The 21,062-nt window shown below is 42.7% G+C and overlaps 2 protein-coding genes across 11 annotated transcripts in view; both read left to right on the forward strand.

Annotated features, from left to right (window-relative positions):
* The first annotated feature begins 6,830 nt into the window (after positions 1 to 6,830).
* LOC105491302 (tyrosine aminotransferase) lies at positions 6,831 to 16,950 on the forward strand. Of its 2 annotated transcripts, none has more exons than XM_011757562.2 (12): positions 6,831 to 6,936; positions 7,520 to 7,766; positions 7,922 to 8,026; positions 10,293 to 10,360; positions 11,211 to 11,369; positions 11,575 to 11,713; positions 12,225 to 12,277; positions 13,053 to 13,205; positions 13,491 to 13,619; positions 13,946 to 14,029; positions 15,071 to 15,169; positions 15,593 to 16,950. In XM_011757562.2, the coding sequence occupies exons 2-12, from the start codon at positions 7,532 to 7,534 to the stop codon at positions 15,734 to 15,736; spliced, it is 1,368 nt and encodes a 455-aa protein (XP_011755864.1). In that variant the 5' UTR covers positions 6,831 to 6,936; positions 7,520 to 7,531; the 3' UTR covers positions 15,737 to 16,950. The 2 variants fall into 2 exon arrangements, with proteins under 2 accessions (XP_011755864.1, XP_011755865.1); XM_011757563.3 differs by having other exon boundaries at positions 15,596 to 16,950.
* A 1,728-nt stretch (positions 16,951 to 18,678) lies between these two features.
* The window catches only part of LOC105491307 (zinc finger protein 19), a 94,057-nt gene continuing 91,673 nt past the window's right edge, over positions 18,679 to 21,062 (forward strand). For 6 of the 9 annotated variants that reach the window (XM_071084889.1, XM_071084890.1, XM_071084896.1 and 3 more), the window contains exon 1: positions 18,679 to 18,807. The gene's annotated coding sequence lies outside the window, so the exon portion shown is untranslated. The remainder of the gene's footprint in view (positions 18,808 to 21,062) is intronic. The other 3 variants (XM_011757582.2, XM_071084893.1, XM_071084894.1) reach the window with 3 other exon arrangements.

The raw sequence follows: 21,062 nt of genomic DNA on the forward strand, positions 1-21,062 counted from the left end.
AAATTTTTATAGTCTTAGGAAAATGTTCACAATATATTGTAAAATGAAAACCATGGAATAAAAAACTGTATATCTAGAAAAAAGTAGAATTTCAAGATGTTAATTGTGGGTAAAATGGTTACCAGTGGTTATCTCTGGGTGATGGTGTTATTTCACAAATACTTTTCTATCAGAAAGTAGAAAGGTGGTTGTGAAGGGCTAAGGGGAAATTGAAGGGGGAATTCGTGCTTAATGTGTGTAGAGTTTCAGTTTCACAAGATGAAAGAGTTCTGGAGATCTGTTGTGCAACAATGTGAATAAACTAAACTGTACATTTAAAAATGTTTAAGTTGGCTGGGCATACTGGCTTATGCCTGTAATCCCGGTACTTTGGAAGGCTGACGTGGGAGGATCACTTGAGGCCAGGAGCTCAAGACCAGCCTGAACAACATAGTGAGATCCCATCTCTATGATAAAATAAAAAATTGGCAGGGGGTGGTGGTGTGCATCTGTAGTCCTAGCTGCTCTGGAGGCTGGGGTATGAGGATCACTTGTGCCCAGGAGTTTGAGGCTGCAGTGAGCTATGATCACACCACTGCACTCCAGCCTGGGCAACAGAGCCAGGCCCTGCCTCTTAAAAAAGTTAAGATGGTAAATTTAATGTTAAGTTTTATTTTATTTTATTTATTTATTTATTTTTTACCACAATTAAAAATTTTTAAATACAAAATGGCAAACAACAGTTTTACACTTAAGACAAAAAAAAAGGCCAGGTGCGGTGGCTCACGCCAGTAATCCCAGCACTTTGAGAGGCTGAGGTGGGTGGATCACCTGAGGTCAGGAGTTCGAGACCAACCTGGCCAACATGGTGAAACCCTGTCTCTACTAAAAATACAAAAAATTAGCCGAGAATTGTGGCGGACACCTGTAATCCCAGCTACTTGGGAGGCTGAGGCAGGAGAAACGCTTGAACCTGGGAGGCGGAGGTTGCAGTGAGCCGAGATTGTGCCATTGCACTTCAGTCTGGGCAACAAGAATGAAACTTTGTCTAAAAAAAAACAACAGTAGCGAGTGCTTCTACAATTTACTGGGTCCTGACTTCGCTGTAAAGTTTATCTGGCATCAGGAAAGCTTCCCAGGTACACTTGGGTCCTCTCATGTTCTTTCTGTCTGCTTTTTTTTTTTTTGAGACAGAGTCTCGCTCTGTGGCCCAGGCTGGAGTGCAGTGGCGTGATCTTGGTTCACTGCAACCTCCGCCTCCCAGGTTCACACCATTCTCCTGCCTCAGCCTCCAGGTGGGACTACAGGAGCCCGCCACCACGCCCGGCTAATTATTTTATTTTATTTTTTTTAGTAGAGACGGGGTTTCACCGTGTTAGCCAGGATGGTCTCGGTCTCCTGACCTTGTATTCCGCCCGCCTCAGCCTCCCAAAGTGCTGGGATTACAGGCGTGAGCCACTGCGCCCGGCCCTTCTGTCTGCTTTCTACTAAGGGAAAACATTAGCTGCAGAAGAGCGCGTGACTAAAGCTCGTTTGCCTTGTCTGTTTCCCCCTCTGATTTAGGTTTCGTTGTCAGCTGCCAAATACGAGGCGAGGGTGTGTCCATGGTGATAACTTCTGGTACAGCAGCCCTTGTCCCCATCACACACCCCTTGGCCCTGCAGATTCTGCGTCAGTGGCACTATTTGCAGGACAGCCTGCCAAAATTTTGTGCTGGTTGGTGTTCTTTGATCTGTAAACCCGAGTCTCAGCCAGTTAGGTTGACACAGAGGAGACTGGGCCAGTGATCTCAAAGCAGCTGTCTTGTTGCTTTGCAGTGGCTTCCTAGGCCAAAGTCCTACCTATGAAAAAGATGAGTCCCCCTGTAGACAGACGGGTGAGGGACATGAACAGACAATTCACAAAATGGCAAGAGCAAAGAAACATGAAACATGACCACCCTCGCTAAAATAGAGGGGACGGAGTTAACAGAAATAACAGCAGCACTTGGATACCATTTTTCCTCCATCAATCAATTTGGTAAAGGTTTTTTTTTTAAAGAAAATAATTCACAGGGTTTGCAAACAATTACTGTTAGAAAGGTAAATGGCCTTTCTTAAAGCAACGTGGCTGTGTGTATGAAGAATGTTCATTCTGGAATACAATATTCTGGAATAGCATATGCCAGAAACAGATTCAAGAAGATATAGGAATTTAGTACAAAGTGACATTTTAAGTAAAGAATAAGACAGATTTCCTTTTCTGACTATACTGAAGACAGGATAACCTAGATAATCTTCACTTACAAAAATATTTAGACATAGTTGATAAAATATAACAAAATGCCTGAGGTCCCAAGATAAAAAGGGAAGACCCCAGGGGTCACAACCTGTAAGGGAATAATCTAAGTCTCCTGGTCTAATGTCCAGTTGGAGACAGGTCACCAATCTTACAGGCTGTGTGAATGTGGGAGGGGCAGTTGGATCTGAGTCTTCTTGAAAATCTGAACCTTGAGGCCAGGTACGGTGGCTCACGCCTGCAATCCCAGCACTTTGGGAGGCCGAGGCAGGAGGATCACTTGATGTCAGGAGTTCAAGACCAGCCTGGCCAATATGGTGAAACCCTATCTCTACTAAAAATACAAAAATTAGCTGGGTGTGGTGGTGTGTGCCTGTAATCCCAGCTACTCGGGAGGCTGAGGCAGGAGAATCGCTTGAATCCGGGAGGTGGAGGTTGCAGTGAGCTGAGATAGCGCCATTGCACTCCAGCCTGGGTGAGGAGGGTGAGACTCCCTCTCAAAAAAAAAGAAAAGAAAATCTGAACCTTGAGTGACAGAAATTAGTCATAGTAGCCTTCTCGCATTGAGAAAAATCTGATCCTTGCTTGATCTAACTCTTCTAAAGACCAATGGTCTCAACCTCTGACAAAGATTCTCTGATTGACCAGACTTTTGTCAGGCTTCTGGATCTTCTTCTAAGCCCATCTGCCCTTCCTTGCAAGATCCTGAGTCATTATGGCAAGATTTCCCAACCTGCATATCTGACCGGGTTCCTCATTCTTCGCTGTCACCCAGGGGATGTTTGATCACCATGACCTGTCTTCAGCAGGACGACACTGACACTGGCCTTCTATGTCAGTTTAGCAGAATCCCCCTTATTCCTGATGATTCCTCTTACTTTTTCCATCCTTGGCTGTAAATCCACACTTGCCATCACTATATTTGGAGTTGAATCCAATCTTTCTTCCCCACTGGAAAATCCATTGCAGTGGGCCATCTAGCTATTGGAATGGTCCTGAATAAAGGCTGCCTTATCATGCTTTAACAAGTGTTATTGAATAATTTTTTTAACACCTCTGAGTCTCTGTCCACCTGGAGAACCACTACAGTAACACTCAGTGGGGTACCTGTGTCATCTCTAAAGCACAGTATATTGTCATGACAGATAGTCTGAACTCCAAGAGGTTGTTCTTTTGTCTTTGTATAGTCCGTCATTGATCAATTTGGCAGCAGGTCTATCAATATTTGGAATGTGACTCCACATCTAGGAAACTATCCCTCAAATAACAGGATATGCATAAAAGTTCTCTATCAATCATAAATGTACAAGGACATTCGATATGCCTTTATTTATTTATTTATTTTTTGATACGGAATCTGGCTCTGTCGCCCAGGCTGGAGTGCAGTGGTGCGATCTCAGCTCACTGCAAGCTCCGCCCCCTGGATTCACGCCATTCTCCTGCCTCAGCCTCCCGAGTAGCTGGGACTAGAGTAGCTGGGACTACAGGCGCCCGCTACCACACCCGGCTAATGTTTTGTATTTTTAGTAGAGACGGGGTTTCATCGTGTTAGCCAGGATGGTCTTGGTCTCCTGACCTCGTGATCCGCCTGCCTCAGCCTCCGAAAGTGCTGGGATTACAAGCGTGAGCCACTGCGCCCGGCCTTATTTGTAATAGGAAAAAATATTGGAAGCAGTCCCATGTCTGATGAGAGTAAACACTATGCAGACATTAAAAAGAATGAAGTTGATCTCTCTGTATGAAAATGGAAAAACTGTTCACACAACGCATTATTTACTTATTTTTATTTTTTATTTTTTGAGATGGAGTCTCACTCTGTCTCCCAGGCTGGAGTGCAGTGGCACGATCTTGGCTCACCACAACCTCTACCTCCTGGGTTCAAATGATTCTCCTTCTTCAGCCTCCCGAGTAGCTGGGATTACAAGTGCACACCACTGTGCCCAGCTAATTTTTGTATTTTTAGTAGAGATGGGGTTTTGCCATGTTGGCCAGGTTGGTCTTGAACTCCTGACCTCAGGTGATCTGCCTGCCTTGGCCTCCAAAGTGCTGGGGTTACAGGCATGAGCCACCACTCCTGGCCCACACATTATTAAGATTTTTAAAAAAGCAAGCTACAGAACAGCCCTGCCCAATAGACAGAATGCAAGCCACACAGTGACTTCAAATTTCCTAATAGAAATATTTTAAGACATAAAAATAAATAGGTGAAATTAATTTTAAGAATGTATTATATTTTACTCAGTACACCTAATATATATATATATATATATATATATATATATATTTTTTTTTTTTTTCCCCTGAGGCAAGGTCTCATTCTGTCACCCAGGCTGGAGTACAATGGCATGATCACAGCTCTCTGCAGCCTTGACCTCCTGGGCTCAGGTGATCCTCCTACCTCAGCCTCCCAAGTAGCTGGGACTACAGGTGCATTCCACCATGCCTGGCTAGTTTTTGTATTTTTTTGTACAGACGGGGTTTCGCTATGTTGCCCAAGCTGGTCTTGAACTCCTTAGCTCAAGCGATCCATCCGCCTTGGCCTCCTAAAGGGCTGGGATTACCAAAGGTGTGAGCCACCACACCCAGCCCCAAAATATTATTTAAACATGTAATCATATAAAATTATTATGAGATATTTAATACTCTTTTTTTATACTAAGTCTTCGAAACCTGATGTGTATTTTACAACAACACATGATTTTTTTTTTTTTTTTGAAACAGAGTCTCGCTCTGTTGCCCAGGCTGGGGTGCAGTGGCATGATCTCGGCTCACTGCAAGCTCCGCCTCCTGGGTTCACGCCATTCTCCTGCCTCAGCCTCCCGAGTAGCTGGGACTACAGGCGCCCGCCACCATGCCCGGCTAATTTTTTGTATTTTTAGCAGAGACGGGGTTTCACCGTGTTAGCCAGGATGGTCTCTATCTCCTGACCTCGTGATTCACCCGCCTCGGCCTCCCAAAGTGCTGGGATTAGAGGTGTAAGCCACTGCGCCCAGCCACAACAACACATCTTAATTCAGACCAGCCACATTTCAAGTATTCGACAGCCACTTATGACTAGTAGCTACGATATTAGACAGTGCAACTATAGACCACTTTTAGTCTCTATTTTTTTAGCAACTCCCAAACCAGCTATATACGTATTGTAATAAACATAGAAAACATTTGGAAGGATACACAAGAAATGACTAGAAATGCTTTTTTATATGAAATGGGAATGCAGGGAGGGAAGGTGATCAAGGTGTAATTCATGTATATCTCTATTTGAATTTATTATATAAGGATATATCATATTTACTAAAAACATAAAAGAGAAAATGCTTATTCTTTTCAACAAGGTCCATGTATAGAAATCTGTCTTAAGGAAATAATAAAATATGTAAACTAACATTTATGACAAGGATGCCGTTGGCCCAAGATGTGAATAATTTTTTCTAGTGTATCCATGCTATAGACGGTACCGGCCATTACTGTATAAGAAAAACATAGCGTACCTAGGGTTCAGTACTACCCATGGTTTCAGACATCCATAATTTCAGGCATGCACTGGAGGTCTTGGAGTGAGCTCCCTGTGGATAAGGGGGGACTACTATATTCAACCCCACTGGAGGCTTGACTCCCTGAAAAGTGGATGGAGAAGAACAAACTGATGTGAAAAATCTTTGTCTTCCAACAAATATACAGATAGGATCTGAACCTGGGGAGACCACTGAGCCTTCTCCTAACCCTTCAGTGGGTGGTCTTTTCCATCTGCTCACAGAAATGTTGAGATTTTGGCTGTGGACCTTGTGTTTTGCTTAGCAAATTTGTTTTGTGTAGATCGCACCTGACATTTTAAATTCTTCCAATAACCATAGGAGGTAAGTGAAGAATTCACGCGCAGTGCAAGGATAAAACTGCACAGGTTTCCGCTGCCTTGGAAACCCTGTGCTTTTCAGATATTCATTGAATGGAACTTAAGTGCCCAATTTGTTCTGATTGGAGCAAAACTTTGTGGATTGACAAGGAGGGGTGTCCAAGATGTAGGAAGTGAAAAAAAAAATGTTGCCAAACAAGGTGTAGAGCACGATCCTATCTGTGTTTTGAAATCTATAAAATTATGTATCTATGCACCTATATCTAATGTATCTATCTCTGAATGGAGAGAAAGAGCCTGACCATTACCACCCTCTACCCCTGGGAGTGAGAATGAAGTGTACAGGGAGCAGGTGCAAGGAAGAATGCTTACTTCTTACTTTATATATTTCTGAACTGTTAAAATTTTAACAGGCTGTTTTTTAACAATAAAAAAAATTTAATAAAAGCTATCAGCTATAATAAGAACTACCTTCTGACAGTAGATATTCTCAAATCATCTCACCAAGTGCCCAGAAAGAGTTAACACAGGAGAATTCCAGATGTTTGAAGTGAGGACAAATTCCTGCTTTGAGGGTGAGAGGTGGGCTTAGGGATAAGAGGCAATGAGGAGGGGAGAGGAGGAAAGAAGCTGAGGGGAGGGCTGGCTGCTGAGTTCTCATTCCCAACCAATGGCATGAAAGTTTCAGGCTCAACGCCCGTTTGTGGAGACTATTTCAGGAGTCAGGATTTGCATCTGAGTTCATTGCCGCTGTAACCTGTCAAAGAAGAGCTAAGGGAGCTTTCAGGGTTCGCTTCTTGGAGGCTGCTTTCTCCTTTACTTGGAAGGTAAAAATCTCAAGCCCAAGCTGATCAGGCAGTGGTGACTGATTGGGCTGTTCACTTTTTTCTTTTTGGTGTATTGATTTCTTTTTCCACCTAGGGCTGTAGGATCCTTATGGGATAAGGTTTTACTTTTACTAACAATGATATTTACATGGAACTTCTAACAAGATGGAGTGGTTCTTCCTGGTTCTCTGTAGATAACAAGAAGCATTAGGTAGATTTTCTTGGATAGGCTCGCATGGAAAGGAGGGAGCACCTATTCTTTGATTGATGAACAATTTTCATGTTATTCCTTCTTGGTTTCTCATAGAGCATGGCTAAGCTTTGACAGGAATTGCAGATGCATGTAGCAAATCCTACTTAAGTATGATGGGTTCTTGCTTTATTTTCCATCTCAGTAAAAAGTCTTAAAACTCCCCTCATTCATAGTAAAGCTACTTTATGAGAGAAAGTAGAAAAAAAAAAAAAGAGAGAGTTTGGAAAGACACTTTTAGTGAAGTCACCCCAATGTTTAGGTCCAAATGTAGCTCCTCTCTCTCCCAGTGCTATGTTTTCAACATCACAGGGACCTTCTTTCCCCTCGCAGGCTTCGCTAGTGATGGACCCATACGTGATTCAGATGAGCAGCAAAGGCAACCTCCCCTCAATTCTGGATGTGCATGTCAACGTTGGTGGGAGAAGCTCTGTGCCGGGAAAAATGAAAGGCAGGAATACCAGGTGGTCCGTGAGGCCCTCAGACATGGCCAACAAAACTTTCAACCCCATCCGAGCCATTGTGGACAACATGAAGGTGAAACCAAATCCAAACAAAACCATGATTTCTCTGTCCATTGGTGAGTTGGAGGACACTACTGAGGGGCTGTCATTGTCCCCCTCTACTCTCATGTTAACAGGCTGGTTGGAGAGGATGGGAGTTGGGGGTGAGTCTAAGTACTGAACATGGGAGAATAACCTCTTGGCTCCTTTTGTTTTTTCCTCCCATAAAAAGGGGACCCTACTGTGTTTGGAAACCTGCCTACAGACCCTGAAGTTACCCAGGCAATGAAAGATGCCCTGGACTCGGGCAAATATAATGGCTATGCCCCATCCATCGGTAAGCCCCTCCTGACACTCCATACCTGGTGGCTGCCAAATCTTTAGTGCTATAATAACAGGACCAAATGTCTAGTAATTCTCTTCACTTTCCTGATGCATAATTCCTAAGGAGAGGCTAAGATTACATGGCCCTTTGGATTTGGGAAAGGGGTCTTGGAATGCTTAAATACAAGGCATCAAGGTCCAACTTCTTTCCTGGCTTTCTTTAGCATATGGGCACTTCCCCTCTAGGCTCCCAAACATACTTATTTGTCAAGTAAAGTGCCTGTCCTATCATTACTAATTCTAATTTGAAGGCCTTGAGTCTGGCAGGAGCTTCGTGTTTGCTGAGCTTCTAGGTCCTAAATGGATGTACTTATTGCCCTATGTACATAGCTCCTTTGCTTCATTTCTGCTTCTCTGTGTATTGAAAGCCTATTTTCATTATGGTCCTGAGCACACTGAAATGCAATTGTTACTATTTAAGACTAAAGAGGTTAAACAAACAAATAAACAAACACCCAAGAACAACAAAAAATGGGCTCTCAAACTGAAGGATAGAAGGTTGTTTCTGATAGATTGAAATTACTCCTTTTTAGGTTTACTTCTCTCCATCTATTAAAAATTTCTACCCTGAATATTTTGGTAAAGTACATGCTTCCTTGACTTTCAATGTTGAACATTTTTTTTTCCTTATGTGTACATAGAAACACATTCTTAATGCAGAATAAAACTCCAGTTTCATGATAAAATCAAATTTTAAAAACACTTTAAAGAGTTATATCGGGGACTTCGTGGTTTTTCGGTTGATTACTTACATTATATAAAGTTTCATACAATAAGAATAAAAACAAAATCAAGACCAAAAGTTAAGTTGTAAGAAAAGTTTCTAATGACTTTAATATTCAAAGTATTAGGAAACTGGTTTAACCTGAAAAACCAAAACCAAATCTCCATTTGACAAATGTTCAAAGGTTCTGAATATTTCATTTCAAAGGAGATACAGGTGTTAATATATATCTAAAAACGTGTTCTTCCTCATTAGTAATTAAGGAAGTGCTGATTTGTATAATTTTGAGAGATCCATCTGTACCTATTAAATTAGTAAACATTATGAAATAGTGCCTCTAGCCTTGCTAACTTGTCTTTTTGAATATAAATTTTGCAAAATATTAGGATGGGCATGAAACTGCTGATACTTCAAGCTTGTGAGCCAACATTTGGAAATATTGTACAAAAATAATTTGAAATAAAAATTTGTACAAAATACTGATAGGAATATTACATAACATAAAAAACTTAAAATGGACCACATGAATTGAATGCATTGATTACAACTTCTTTTTTTTTTTTTTTTTTTGCTCTTGTTGCCCAGGCGGAGTGCAGTAGCGCGATCTCGGCTCACTGCAGCCTCCGCCTCCTGGGTTCAAGCGATTCTCCTGCCTCAGCCTCCTGAATAGCTCGGATTACAGGCATGCACCACTATGCCCAGCTAATTTTTGTAATTTTAGTAGAGATGGGGTTTCTCCATGTTGGTCAGACTGGTCTCAATCTCCTGGCCTCAGGTGATCCACCCACCTCGGCCCCCCAAAGTGCTGGGATTACAGGCATGAACCACTGCACCCAGTGATTACAACTTCTTAAAAAATACAGTCTGTAAAAAAGATTTAGGAATAATAGAAATCCTTATTTTACACAGAAAAAAACATAATCACAGAAATAAGATGGTGCAGAGTATTTGGGGAGCTCTTCCTTGTTATCATTTATAAATTTGTGCTTATACTAAAATTGTGAAACATAAAATGTGAAGTGAATCTCCTTTATCCACAGTGGCTGAGAGCTGAACTAAATAGAATGCCCTATGAGCAGGGGCAGAGGCAGCCTGAAGCCCATGCTGGGCCTCCAGGGCATAGCTGTCAATTCAGGGATGAAAGCTGCATCTTCTGGCCAGGCACAGTGGCTCACCCCTGTAATCGCAGCACTTTCAGGAGGCTGAGGTGGGAGAAGCCCCTGAGCCCAGGAGTTCGAAATCAGCCTGGGCAACAGAGGGAGATTCTGTCTCTACAAAAAAAAAAAAAAAAAAAAATTCAAAAATTAGCTGAGTGTGGGGGTGCACAACTATAGTCCCAGCTACTCAGGAGGCTGAGGTGGGAGGATCCCTTGAGCCCAGGAATTTGAGGCTGCAGTGAGCTATGGCTGTGCCACTGCACTCCAAGCCTGGGTGACAGAGTGAGACACAGTCTCTAAAAACCAAAAAAGCTCCACTTTCCACTCTTTTCTTTCAGGCTTCCTGTCTAGTCGGGAGGAGATTGCTTCTTATTACCACTGTCCCGAGGCACCCCTAGAAGCTAAGGTGAGCCTTATACAAAACACCAGCTCTGAAGCAATTTAGGATAAACTATCCCCTCTTTTCCTAGTTTCTGTTCCACAAGAAGTACAGGTGTCAGAGGGGGAAAAGTTGAGAATAATTTCCCTTTAGCAATTTGAAGACTTCTCATAGAGTTGGGGTCACTAATCAGTGATTACAGTTAATGTCATTACAGTGTGAGAATGACCATCCCATACAACTTAATGTGGTGTCTGTCTCAAGGAGGCTGAAAGGATCCAGAGAGCACCTATATTTGATTGTCTGTAAAAGATCATTTGAGAATAACTCATAAACACCAAAAAATTATTTAAAAAAATTTTACCAATAGGATCTTTAAAAAAATAATTGTAGCTTTTCTCATTTACTGTAAGGTCATTTAGAGAGAAAGATAGAAGTACCAGGACATACTGAATTGATGGTAGTGCCAAGTTTAAATGATGTCCTTCCCTCTATAGTCTACTGTGTGGGGTCAGCATTTTCTAACACAATATGTGTCTGTCCCTGTATGTCAGACAAGAGCCAAACTTCAAATCTCTGGCCAAAAGTAAATAAATAACCAGGCGAAAAAGGTCCAAGGCCAGCATGCTCTCTCATGGAAGTCTGCTGAGTCACAGCCAACCTGTCCTTTTTAAAGTGATTTGTTTAAGTGGCCAACATTTCAACAATAGTTATCAACATATATAAATTTCTTTTGGTTTTGGCTTAGTACATTTCCTACTACTTACAACTTGTTAAAGGAAGTTCACAATTGCTCCCAATTCACCCACCTGACAACTTCTTCTCTCCTGTTGCTGTTGGAATCCCTAATGAAATTAACCTTTTATTTGCTTCACAGGATGTCATTCTGACAAGTGGCTGCAGTCAAGCTATTGAAATGTGTCTAGCTGTGTTGGCCAACCCAGGGCAAAACATCCTGGTTCCAAGACCTGGTTTCTCTCTCTACAGGACTCTGGCTGAATCTATGGGAATTGAGGTCAAACTCTACAATTTGTTGGTAAATGACTTTTTAATCTTAGACTCAAATGCTCAGTTACTACCCTGTAAAAAATATATGACCATTACTTCAGCAGAGGAAGGTCTCAAAGTGGTGGCTGAAGCCAGAGACAGACTTTATTGCTTACATGGGACCCTTGAGATAAGTAAGGATTCCCCCTAAATGTTTCCGAATCATCTTAGTCTCATCCTTTCTTTCTCTTCAGCCAGAGAAGTCTTGGGAAATTGACCTGAAACAACTGGAATCTCTGATTGATGAAAAGACAGCTTGTCTCATTGTCAATAATCCATCAAACCCCTGTGGGTCAGTGTTCAGCAAACGTCATCTTCAGAAGATTCTGGCAGGTATGTCCAGCAGACTTCACAGAGGACGAGGTGGGGACAGAATCCTTCAGCTGTTGTGTGAAATGACAAAAACCATTCAAGTTCCAAGCCTGGGGTGGAGGTGGGGAGCTCCACTGACGTCGCTCATCAATACTGTGCGATAGGAGTGGTAGGGCTTGCCTAAATGAAGAAATACTTGTCTGTTTATCACTCCCAGGAGAAAAATAAATAATACTTGCCTCTTCATCACTCCCATCATGTTGAAGATAGGGTCTGAAATATCTAGTTACTTAAATGGCGAATTCAGGCTGTGCACTCTGGAAGAGTATGTTAAGAATTTACAGTTCTTAAATAGGAAGACAAAACACACAGACGTCAAATGCAAAGCACACTTTGTGCTTTTTGTCCTCCTCTTTAAGAATGGTAACTTCTTAATATTACGGGATAGGGAAATTACATGATACTATGTGACTATTACATGATAAAGCAATTCACATTAAAACTGATTTCAGCATGTTTCTTTTATTTTTAGTGGCTGCACGGCAGTGTGTCCCCATCTTAGCTGATGAGATCTATGGAGACATGGTGAGTCTTGATCAGGATATATCACTACAATAATCTCAAATTATTTTATGAAAACTTTAGAAGTGGAATAATCGGAAGCAACTCCTAATTGTTTCATTACAGCAAATCGGTATCCCTGCACTTTTAACAAATATACAGACCCACAACTCCTTAGCCAGTTTTCCAAAACCCAAAGAACTTTGGAAATCCAAACATTCTTGGAATTCATTTGGTTGCAAAACATGATTTGACCTGATATTTGTAAATTTTTATTTTTCCCACTTATGGATCTATATATTTGTTAAGAGTGTGGGGAAATTGGCAGAAATGTTAATATTCTTGATTCAGGTTACTATCCTAGACAGCTCTGGGAGTGTTACATAACATATGGTAAATGTGCTACGTGGCCTTTCTAAAGCCCAAACCATTCTGGATTATGAAACATACCTGGCCCCAGGAATTTCAGATAAGAGATTGTGGACTCATATTTTAAATCTCTAACTCCTATAGACAGGAATTTCATAGAGTCAGCTTCATGGAGTTGTAAATATTACTGGGCTAGGTTCAGTTTCCTTATTTTAGGCTTCCTTTAATCCAGTCCAGATACCAAATTAAATGTCTTTGTGTAGTCCCCTTTGAAGCCTCTTGCAATCCCAGTCATGCTTCAGGGTCGGGATGATCCCATTAATCCAAGGACCTGTCCCTAGTGATAGAAGAAAACGGGTGGGAGGCATGGGATCTGGGATTGCAGTGAGAAGAAGACAAGAAAACAACCACAACAAGTACTTCTTCTCAGGTGTTTTCGGATTGCAAATATGAACCACTGGCCACCCTCAGCACCGATGTCCCCATCCTGTCCTGTGGAGGGCTGGCCAAGCGCTGGCTGGTTCCTGGCTGGAGGTTGGGCTGGATCCTCATTCATGACCGAAGAGACATTTTTGGCAATGAGGTAAGAACAATATGGTGAAAGAGTATGTGTAATTTAGGGTATATATTTACTTTGTGAGCACAGTGGAGACAAGGGAGGCTTTCTTCTTTTTTTTTCTCCTTGTCAGTCACACAGCAGGTGTGTGGCAGAGCTGGGCCATGAACCCAGACGGTCTGATCTAAGAACGCCACTAGACACCATCACTTCCCAATATTAAAAATCTGATAGAAAGGTCAGAACAAGAAATCCTAAGACAGAGATGCTTAAGAAAAGCTAAACAACATGTTTCTTGTGTCTGTCTTTTAGATCCGAGATGGGCTGGCAAAGCTGAGTCAGCGCATCTTGGGACCCTGTACCATTGTCCAGGGAGCTCTGAAAAGCATCCTACGTCGCACCCCGGAAGAGTTTTACCACAACACTCTGAGCTTCCTCAAGGTAAGGGCAGCTCCTGCCCTCCACTTTGGGAGTTTGGGAGTCAGAGAATGCCACCTGTGGAATTAGGAATAATTGGTTCTCCTTTCTGGAGCCACGTTCCAATATTAAGAGATGGCATCGGTGTAAGCATCCACCCACATGTTTCTCACTTCCGGCCATTCTCTCTGCCCCTGTTGAAAAGCTTCAAGTGATAGAGCTTTTTCTTTTTCACTCCTTATGCCAGAACATCACACCTACATTCTCAGTCTTCAACGAGGGGTCTGTTTTTAATGACTTGTCTCTTACTTAAATTTTGAACCTTGATTTCTCCTTGCCTCCTCTTGTAGTCCAGTGCTGATCTCTGTTATGGGGCATTGGCTGCCATCCCTGGACTCCGGCCAGTCCGCCCTTCTGGGGCCATGTACCTCATGGTGAGTATGTGGGTGGCAGGCCCTAGATCTATGCATGTTGTAAGGCAAAGGGCATTCATTCAGCAGAATTGCCACTGTGCAGGGTACAAAGACAACCAGCCAGCCTCCTGGGCCAGGCAGTTTAGGAGTTGTCTTATTCTGAATTGTCCCACTGAGGTAATTTAGCCTCTATCAGTTCTCATAAAACTCTTTAAATGACTGAATTAGGCAGGGCATGGTGGCTCACGCCTGCAATCCCAGCACTTTGGGAGGCCAAGGTGGACGGATCACTTGAGCACAGGAGTTAGAGACCAGCCTGGGCAGCATGGTGAAACCTTGTTGTCTCTACAAGAAATAAAAAACATTAGCTGGGCGTGGTGGCACACTGCTGTAGTCCCAGCTCCTCAGGAGGCTTGAGATGGAAGAATCACTTGAGCCTGGGAGGTCAAGGCTGTAGTGAGCCCTGATCGTGCCACTGCACTCCAGTCTGGGAGACAGAGTGAGACCCCATCTGAAAAGATGAGGAAAAAAAAAGATTTATTTCTTCAGTACAGAGAATCATTTTATATACGTAGATATAGGGAAGATTTAAGACACAAAAAAGAGGCTTTTTATACCATTGTAATTCTCAACTGGGAGTGATACTGGTTCCCTAAGGGTATCTGGGAATACACGGGAATTTTGTTTGTTTACAGAATGACTAGGGCTGCCATTTTGTGGGTCAGGGATGTTAAATATCCTGCAAGGGGTGGGCTAGTCTCATGCCATAAAGAATTGCTTGGCCCTAATGCCAATAGTGTCTCTTTTGAGACATACTAGCATTCTATTTCCAGCTTTTATTTATCAGCGTCTGGGAAGGAACTCTTTAATAAATTATTAATAAAAATATATCCTCTCTTCCCTGAGAAAAATTCCGTAAGTATTAGCCCTCTTATTTAGCAGGGATCAGTAGTACAGTTCCAAGACATCTTTTAAAGTAGCCCCTATCTTAATTTCTGGCATAGGAAATTGGCCTGTTCTCCCTCCTTCTGATAAGTTGGCCTCTCCCTCCTGTTGGTATAGGTTGGAATTGAGATGGAACATTTCCCAGAATTTGAGAACGATGTGGAGTTCACGGAGCGGTTAGTTGCTGAGCAGTCTGTCCACTGCCTCCCAGCAACGGTGGGTGCTTGTGTCTCTCAGCACATTCTCAACAGTTTCTAGAGCCCCAGGAGCAAGCTCTGAGCTGGTTTTTAGTCTGATCTTTTCTCCTCCAACAAAATATCTTCTCATTTGAAAAGATTCAAACTGATGTGTCTCATGGAGCCTATTTAAAATTTGCTTCTCCCCCCGATCATAATTCCATCCATATTGGGAAGAAAAGTTGTAAACAAACGTTCTAGGTGAGAGGAAATTGAGCCTGTCCCACAAGTCCTTTTAAGATGAATGAACTCAGTTGCTGACTTAGCATTCCAGTGATGGGAACTGAATGAACTGATGGCCCTGATGAAATGGTACCACTTCTTGTGGATCAGGGTCCTGACCATTTTAGGGTCGTCCAGTACCAGACTCAATTGCTCTGAAAGTAACAGGCTTTTCTCTTAGCAGTGCTTCGAGTACCCGAATTTCATCCGAGTGGTCATCACAGTCCCCAAGGTGATGATGCTGGAGGCGTGCAGCCGGATCCAGGAGTTCTGTGAGCAGCACTACCACTGTGCTGAAGGCAGCCAGGAGGAGTGTGATAAATAGGCCTGCATCCATTCTCCTGAGGATGTGTCCCATCTGGGGAGGGCTGGACTAGGCCTTGCGGCTCCTCAGGGACTCAGGTGGCCCTACTGGAGAGGGGCCTCAGATGCACCATGTCAAGAGTTTAAGATTGTTCCTGCTTTTCCCCAAGTACGATCACATCCCAGATTCTCCCTTGCTCTGCGCTGCTGGAGTGACTCACTAATTCATTAATCTGCTTCCCTGTCGTAAGATTTCCTCCTTTTTTTCTTGAAAGTACCAGGTGAACAAAGTTTACCAGAAAGCAGTTGAGACAAGAAAATAAGAGCTCAGGATGAGGGAAAAGAAAAAGATTGAGAGAACTTATGCCCCCAACCATTTCCTCAGACTCTAAGAAAGAACACACTCTCTCCAGGCAGGTCTGAAGGTCAACGCTCTTATTGCCTCACTTCAGGTATACCTCACTTTATGCAACAGAATTACAACCGGAAAGAAGTTGGGGACACATATATTTGGTTAATTACATTTTAAACACATTAGGAAACGTTGCTATTTTAACTTTTTATTGATTTTGGGGGGGAGTAAAGAATTGTGATGCAAATGAATATCCTTTAATTGATTGACTTCCTAAATTTAGATTTGTGTGCATCAGGCTTTCTTTTTTTTCTTTTTTTGGAGACAGAGTCTTGCTCTGTCACCCAGGCTGGAGTGCAGTGGCGCGATCTCTGCTCACTGCAAGCTCCGCCTCCCAGGTTCAAGCGATTCTCCTGCCTCCACCTCCCGAGTTGCTGGGACTACAGGCGTGTGCCACTATGCCCAGCTAATTTTTGTATTTTTAGTAGAGACAAGGTTTTACCATGTTAGCCAGGCTGGTCTCAAACTCCTGACCTCAGGCAATCTGCCCGCCTGGGTCTCCCAAAGTGCTAGGATTACAGGCATGAGCCACCACGCCTAGCGGCATCAGGCTTTCTTAAAGTGACAGCACATCTGTACTAGAGCAAGCAGGAATCAGAGACCTTCCAGAAATACTACTGTGTAAGGGCGAGAAATATCTTCACTTGTCATTGTTATATGATTATTACTTTTGCTGTAATGTTAATATTGATTTATTAATATATATTATATTATCTTTTCGTACATTTTCTAAGAAACATTTATATTGAGGAGATCTTTTATTTTGCCGAGGGCATAAATTATTGTTTTTCTTTTTTTTTTTTAATAAACTTTACTAAGTATGACTCTTCTGTGATGTGTTTTTTTCTCCTCTGTTTGGGAATTTCTAATCCCAGGCATTGCTCAGTCTCATTGTTTCATTACCTATGAGGTTTCATTTACTTCTTTGTAAATGTACTGGCTTTTGGAGTTAAGAAACACAATTCCTAAAACATTTTATTTGGGAGCTCAACTTCTGGCTTCCTACTTACAAACAAGGCAAACTAAGAGGCAGTAAGTTATAACCTCTGGCCTTTGTCTTTAATTTTCAACTTTTTGGATCCCTAATCTCTGGTCCCAAGTTACTACCCTTGCCTAGATCCACTAACCACTCACTAGGTCACAAAGTTGATGCCTCTGGCTTGACCCCACGAATGAGAAGTGTCCTTTTTTTTTTGCAAATCTTTGTAGGCACAGTTGCCTGTTTAATTATTTTCCTCAGTCCTTCCCTTAGAGTAGGGAGCCTTAAGTTACCTTTCAAGGTTGGGGGTTAGGAATCTATCACAACCAATCTAGAGATTTCTCACCAAGGGAAATTTTCCTTATCTAAAAGAGGAACTTCAGGTCTCAACCCTGCCAATTAATGTCCTTCACAAAAATAAACAGCATATGTTCCCTTTCAATTGAAGTTTGAGTTCACTGAGCTCACAGCAAAATTCACCTTTTAATTTTCTTCAGCAAATCCAAAATGAATATACAAAGGATGAGATGAGATAAAGATTTCAGTTTCCCGTATGTCACCGCTGCCAATTTTCCAAAAAAGCTAGGCTCCTCTTTTCCTGTTCCTCCATCCAAGCTCCCAAAGATCTCTAACCAGAAATAAACAGGAAGACTCCGTGATTTACAAAAGATGTTTTAGCTTCACACGTACAGAAACTTCTACCCAGCATTACAGAATTCTACTGAGACTTCTTAAATTCCTGAGTTTCCTTGGCATGTCCAATTTGATAAGGGAGCCAATGGCTCTTCAAACATTTAAAAAGAACACATGCACACTGGGCAATTTCAAACGATACAAACAAACGCAACTGTCCTTTCTCATTCCTGTCCTTCAGTCACCCACTTTCTTCTCCCCTGAGGAAATCAGTTATCAGTTGCTGGTCATACTTTGCGATTATCCTGTGCCTATGTAAGAGTGTGTGTGTGTGTGTGTGTGTGTGTGTGTGTGTGTGTGTGTACGCACTTTTCCTTTTTTCAAATCAACTATTACTCAACTTTGTAATTCTGCGCGCTATGGGGGTCAAAGGAGGGATGGCATTGCTGGGGTGTCCCCCACGTCCCGGGTGTCTCTAGATAAAAAAGGAACTACCCGGCGGCGGCTGCTCCCCACACAAGCTTAAAATTCCCGAGAGTCAACTGCCAGTTGCTTTGGGTGGTGGCGTCAGAGTGTCTTCAGATAACACGAAGAATGCATCTAAAGATCGGAGACGGCCGGGCGCGGTGGCTCATGCCTGTAATCCCAGCACTTTGGGAGGCCGAGGCGGGCTGATCACTTAGAAGGCTGAGGCAGGAGAATCGCTTGAACACGGGAGGCAGATCCGAGTGAACCGAGATCGCGCCACTGCACTACAGCCTGGGTGACAGAGAGGGACTCCGTCTCAAAAAAAAAAAAAAAAAAGGTCGGAGAGGAGGGCTCTCAGCTGCGAATTCACCTTTTCTTTCTGTGACCGAGACCCGCCTACAGGGTAACTGGAGAGTATCAACACGGGGTGATACCAAGCGCCTCACAGCAGCCCCCAGCCGACATCAGCATCCCGGCGACCTGCGGCTGCGCAGGCGCGGATGCGTGTTTAGGGGCTCGCGCTGCTCAGTGTGCATGCGCCGTCGCTAGGCAACAGGGCACTGCTCCGGGCGCCGGCGTAGAATTTGAGCTGCGGGCGAAGGTTAGTGCCTTTATTCCGCCCCTACTTTCTCTTAGGATGTTACATTTTGTTCCCTTTTTCAGCCTGTCTACCCTGGTCACACCCTGCTTCGAGTTTCTTTTCCTCCTTTGCCCCCGGTTTGGGCTCTGACTGGTGGAATTGTTCCAGGAAGTTGACGAAACATCCTCGGCTTTGTAATCATCTGTTAACCTCTCCCAGCTCTAGATCAGAACCAGCAACTTCCATGAGTTGTGACGCAGAGCAGAAAATCCTTTTAGCTGGTGTTAGTTTCCAATGGTATAGACCCCTGGAACTTTTCTCCAAAGAATCGTAGCCCTCACCGTCCGCAGTGCCTGACATTAGGTTCTCTACTCAGCCAGAAAAATAAATCCACCCCCGTGCTCTTGTCAAAGACAAAGCAGGACAGTGAAGTCGTTAGGACAGGTTTTAACCAGTAATATACTAATGGAATAGGGAAGAGTCCAGCACGAACTGAACTGAACTTTGATTTGTACAAATGTTACTCAGACTTTAAAGGAAAAATGGGGGAATAGGGAGTGGGAGAGGAATGAGGGGGCGCTCAGAAGAGTGAGGGAAGTGAAACATTACAAAAAGTGCGAAGTGCGGGTTAGTCCGCGTGAAACCCATCTGGGTTTGTTAAATGGTGTTTCTGGAAGTTAGGCTCTTACCCTCCCACAGAGGCTGGGAGACAGGGACCATATCTTAAGGTGTAGGCTGGAACAATAAATTCCTTTGGCAGCCTGAGTTTTTTCAGGCAGGCCCTTTAAAGCGGGGCTGGAGTCATCCTAGAGATGCTACCTTGAACTGTTAAAGACTGTGTTAGAGTTTTGTTCAAGTCTGTTGAGGCCTAGTCCACAAATGGCTGAGGAGACTGGCTAGAGTTTGGTCAAGGAGAGAATTTTTGTTACTCCGCATATTCTGCACATTACTCTGCATGAGGTGTTGTATTTTACGTACCCTAAAGTCTGAATTATTGCGTATGTTGGAAAAGAACTGAATTCTCAGTACGTATTATTTGTATCCTTATTTATTTTAAACAATTTAGGTTTATTTACAAACAAGTTTCATATAATATTATAGAACTGGCAAATACAGATGCTCTCTATAGGCCAAATTGTTTCATAGCACCTTCCAAAGAGTCAGTCAGTCATTTGCTAACATTAAGGTTGAAGTATAGGAGGTGATGCCCAATTCCTCAAAGAAAACAATAAACAGACAATAGCACATCTGTGTCTTAATTTTTGTGTGTTTCAAATGTAGAAAAGAATTCTTGGTCGTTAACTCATTTGATAGCCTAAATTTAATGTATGTTTACATTATACCATATTTAAAAAGTAAAGCTGTGGGAGTGTTCCCTTTGGCAGTGCATCTGCTAAAATTGGAGCAATACAGAGAAGATTAGCATGGTACTAGCAAACCAAATTCAACAGTATGTTACAAGCATTGTACACCGTCACCAAGTGGAATTTATTACTGAGGTGCAACATATAAGAATCAATCAATATAATATGCCACATTAACAGAATAAAGGACAAAAACCACATGATCATCTCAACTGATATAGAAAAGTTAGTTGACAAGATTTGACACATTTTCATGATGGAAACACTCAACAAACTAGAAACAGAAGGAATCTACCTCAAGATAATAATAAAGGCCATCTATGAAAAGCTTATATCAGCCAGGCATGTGGCTCACGCCTATAATCCCAACACTTTGGGAGGCCAAGGTGGGTGGATCACCAGAGGTCAGGAGTTCAAGACCAGCCTGGCCAACATGGCAAAACCCCATCTCTACTAAAAATACAAAAATTAGCCAGGCGTGGTGGCACATGCTTGTAGTCCCAGCTACTCGGGAGGCTGAGGCAGGAGAATTGCTTGAACCCGGTAGGGAGAGGCTGTAGTGAGCTGAGATTGTGTCACTGCACTCCAGCCTAGGTGACAGAGCAAGACTCCATTTCAAAAGAAAGAAAGAAAAGAAGGAAGGAAGGAAGAAAGGAAGGAAGGAAGGAAAAGAAAAGCTTATATTGAGCTTCATACTCAATGGTGAAATACTAAAATCTTTTGTTCTAAGGTCAGGAAAAAAGCATGGATGCCCACTTTCACCACTTTAATTCAACATAGTATTGGAAGTAGTGGCCAGAACAATTAGACAAGAAAAAGAAATAAAAGGCATTCAAATTGGAAAGGAAGAAGTAAAATTATCTTTGTTCACAGATGACATTATCTTATATGTAGAAAACCTTAAAGATTCCA

Source organism: Macaca nemestrina, chromosome 18 (assembly GCF_043159975.1).
Source record: "Macaca nemestrina isolate mMacNem1 chromosome 18, mMacNem.hap1, whole genome shotgun sequence".
NCBI lineage: Eukaryota > Metazoa > Chordata > Mammalia > Primates > Cercopithecidae > Macaca > Macaca nemestrina.

What these genes read in the sequence shown, in the direction of transcription:
- LOC105491302 (XM_011757562.2), top strand. Translation starts at nt 7,532, where the DNA reads ATGGACCCATACGTGATTCAGATGAGCAGCAAAGGCAACCTCCCCTCA. An exon ending in CATGATTTCTCTGTCCATTG is followed by an intron (nt 7,767 to 7,921) that starts GTGAGTTGGAGG and finishes TCCCATAAAAAG; the next exon opens with GGGACCCTACTGTGTTTGGA. An exon ending in ACACTCTGAGCTTCCTCAAG is followed by an intron (nt 13,620 to 13,945) that starts GTAAGGGCAGCT and finishes CTCCTCTTGTAG; the next exon opens with TCCAGTGCTGATCTCTGTTA.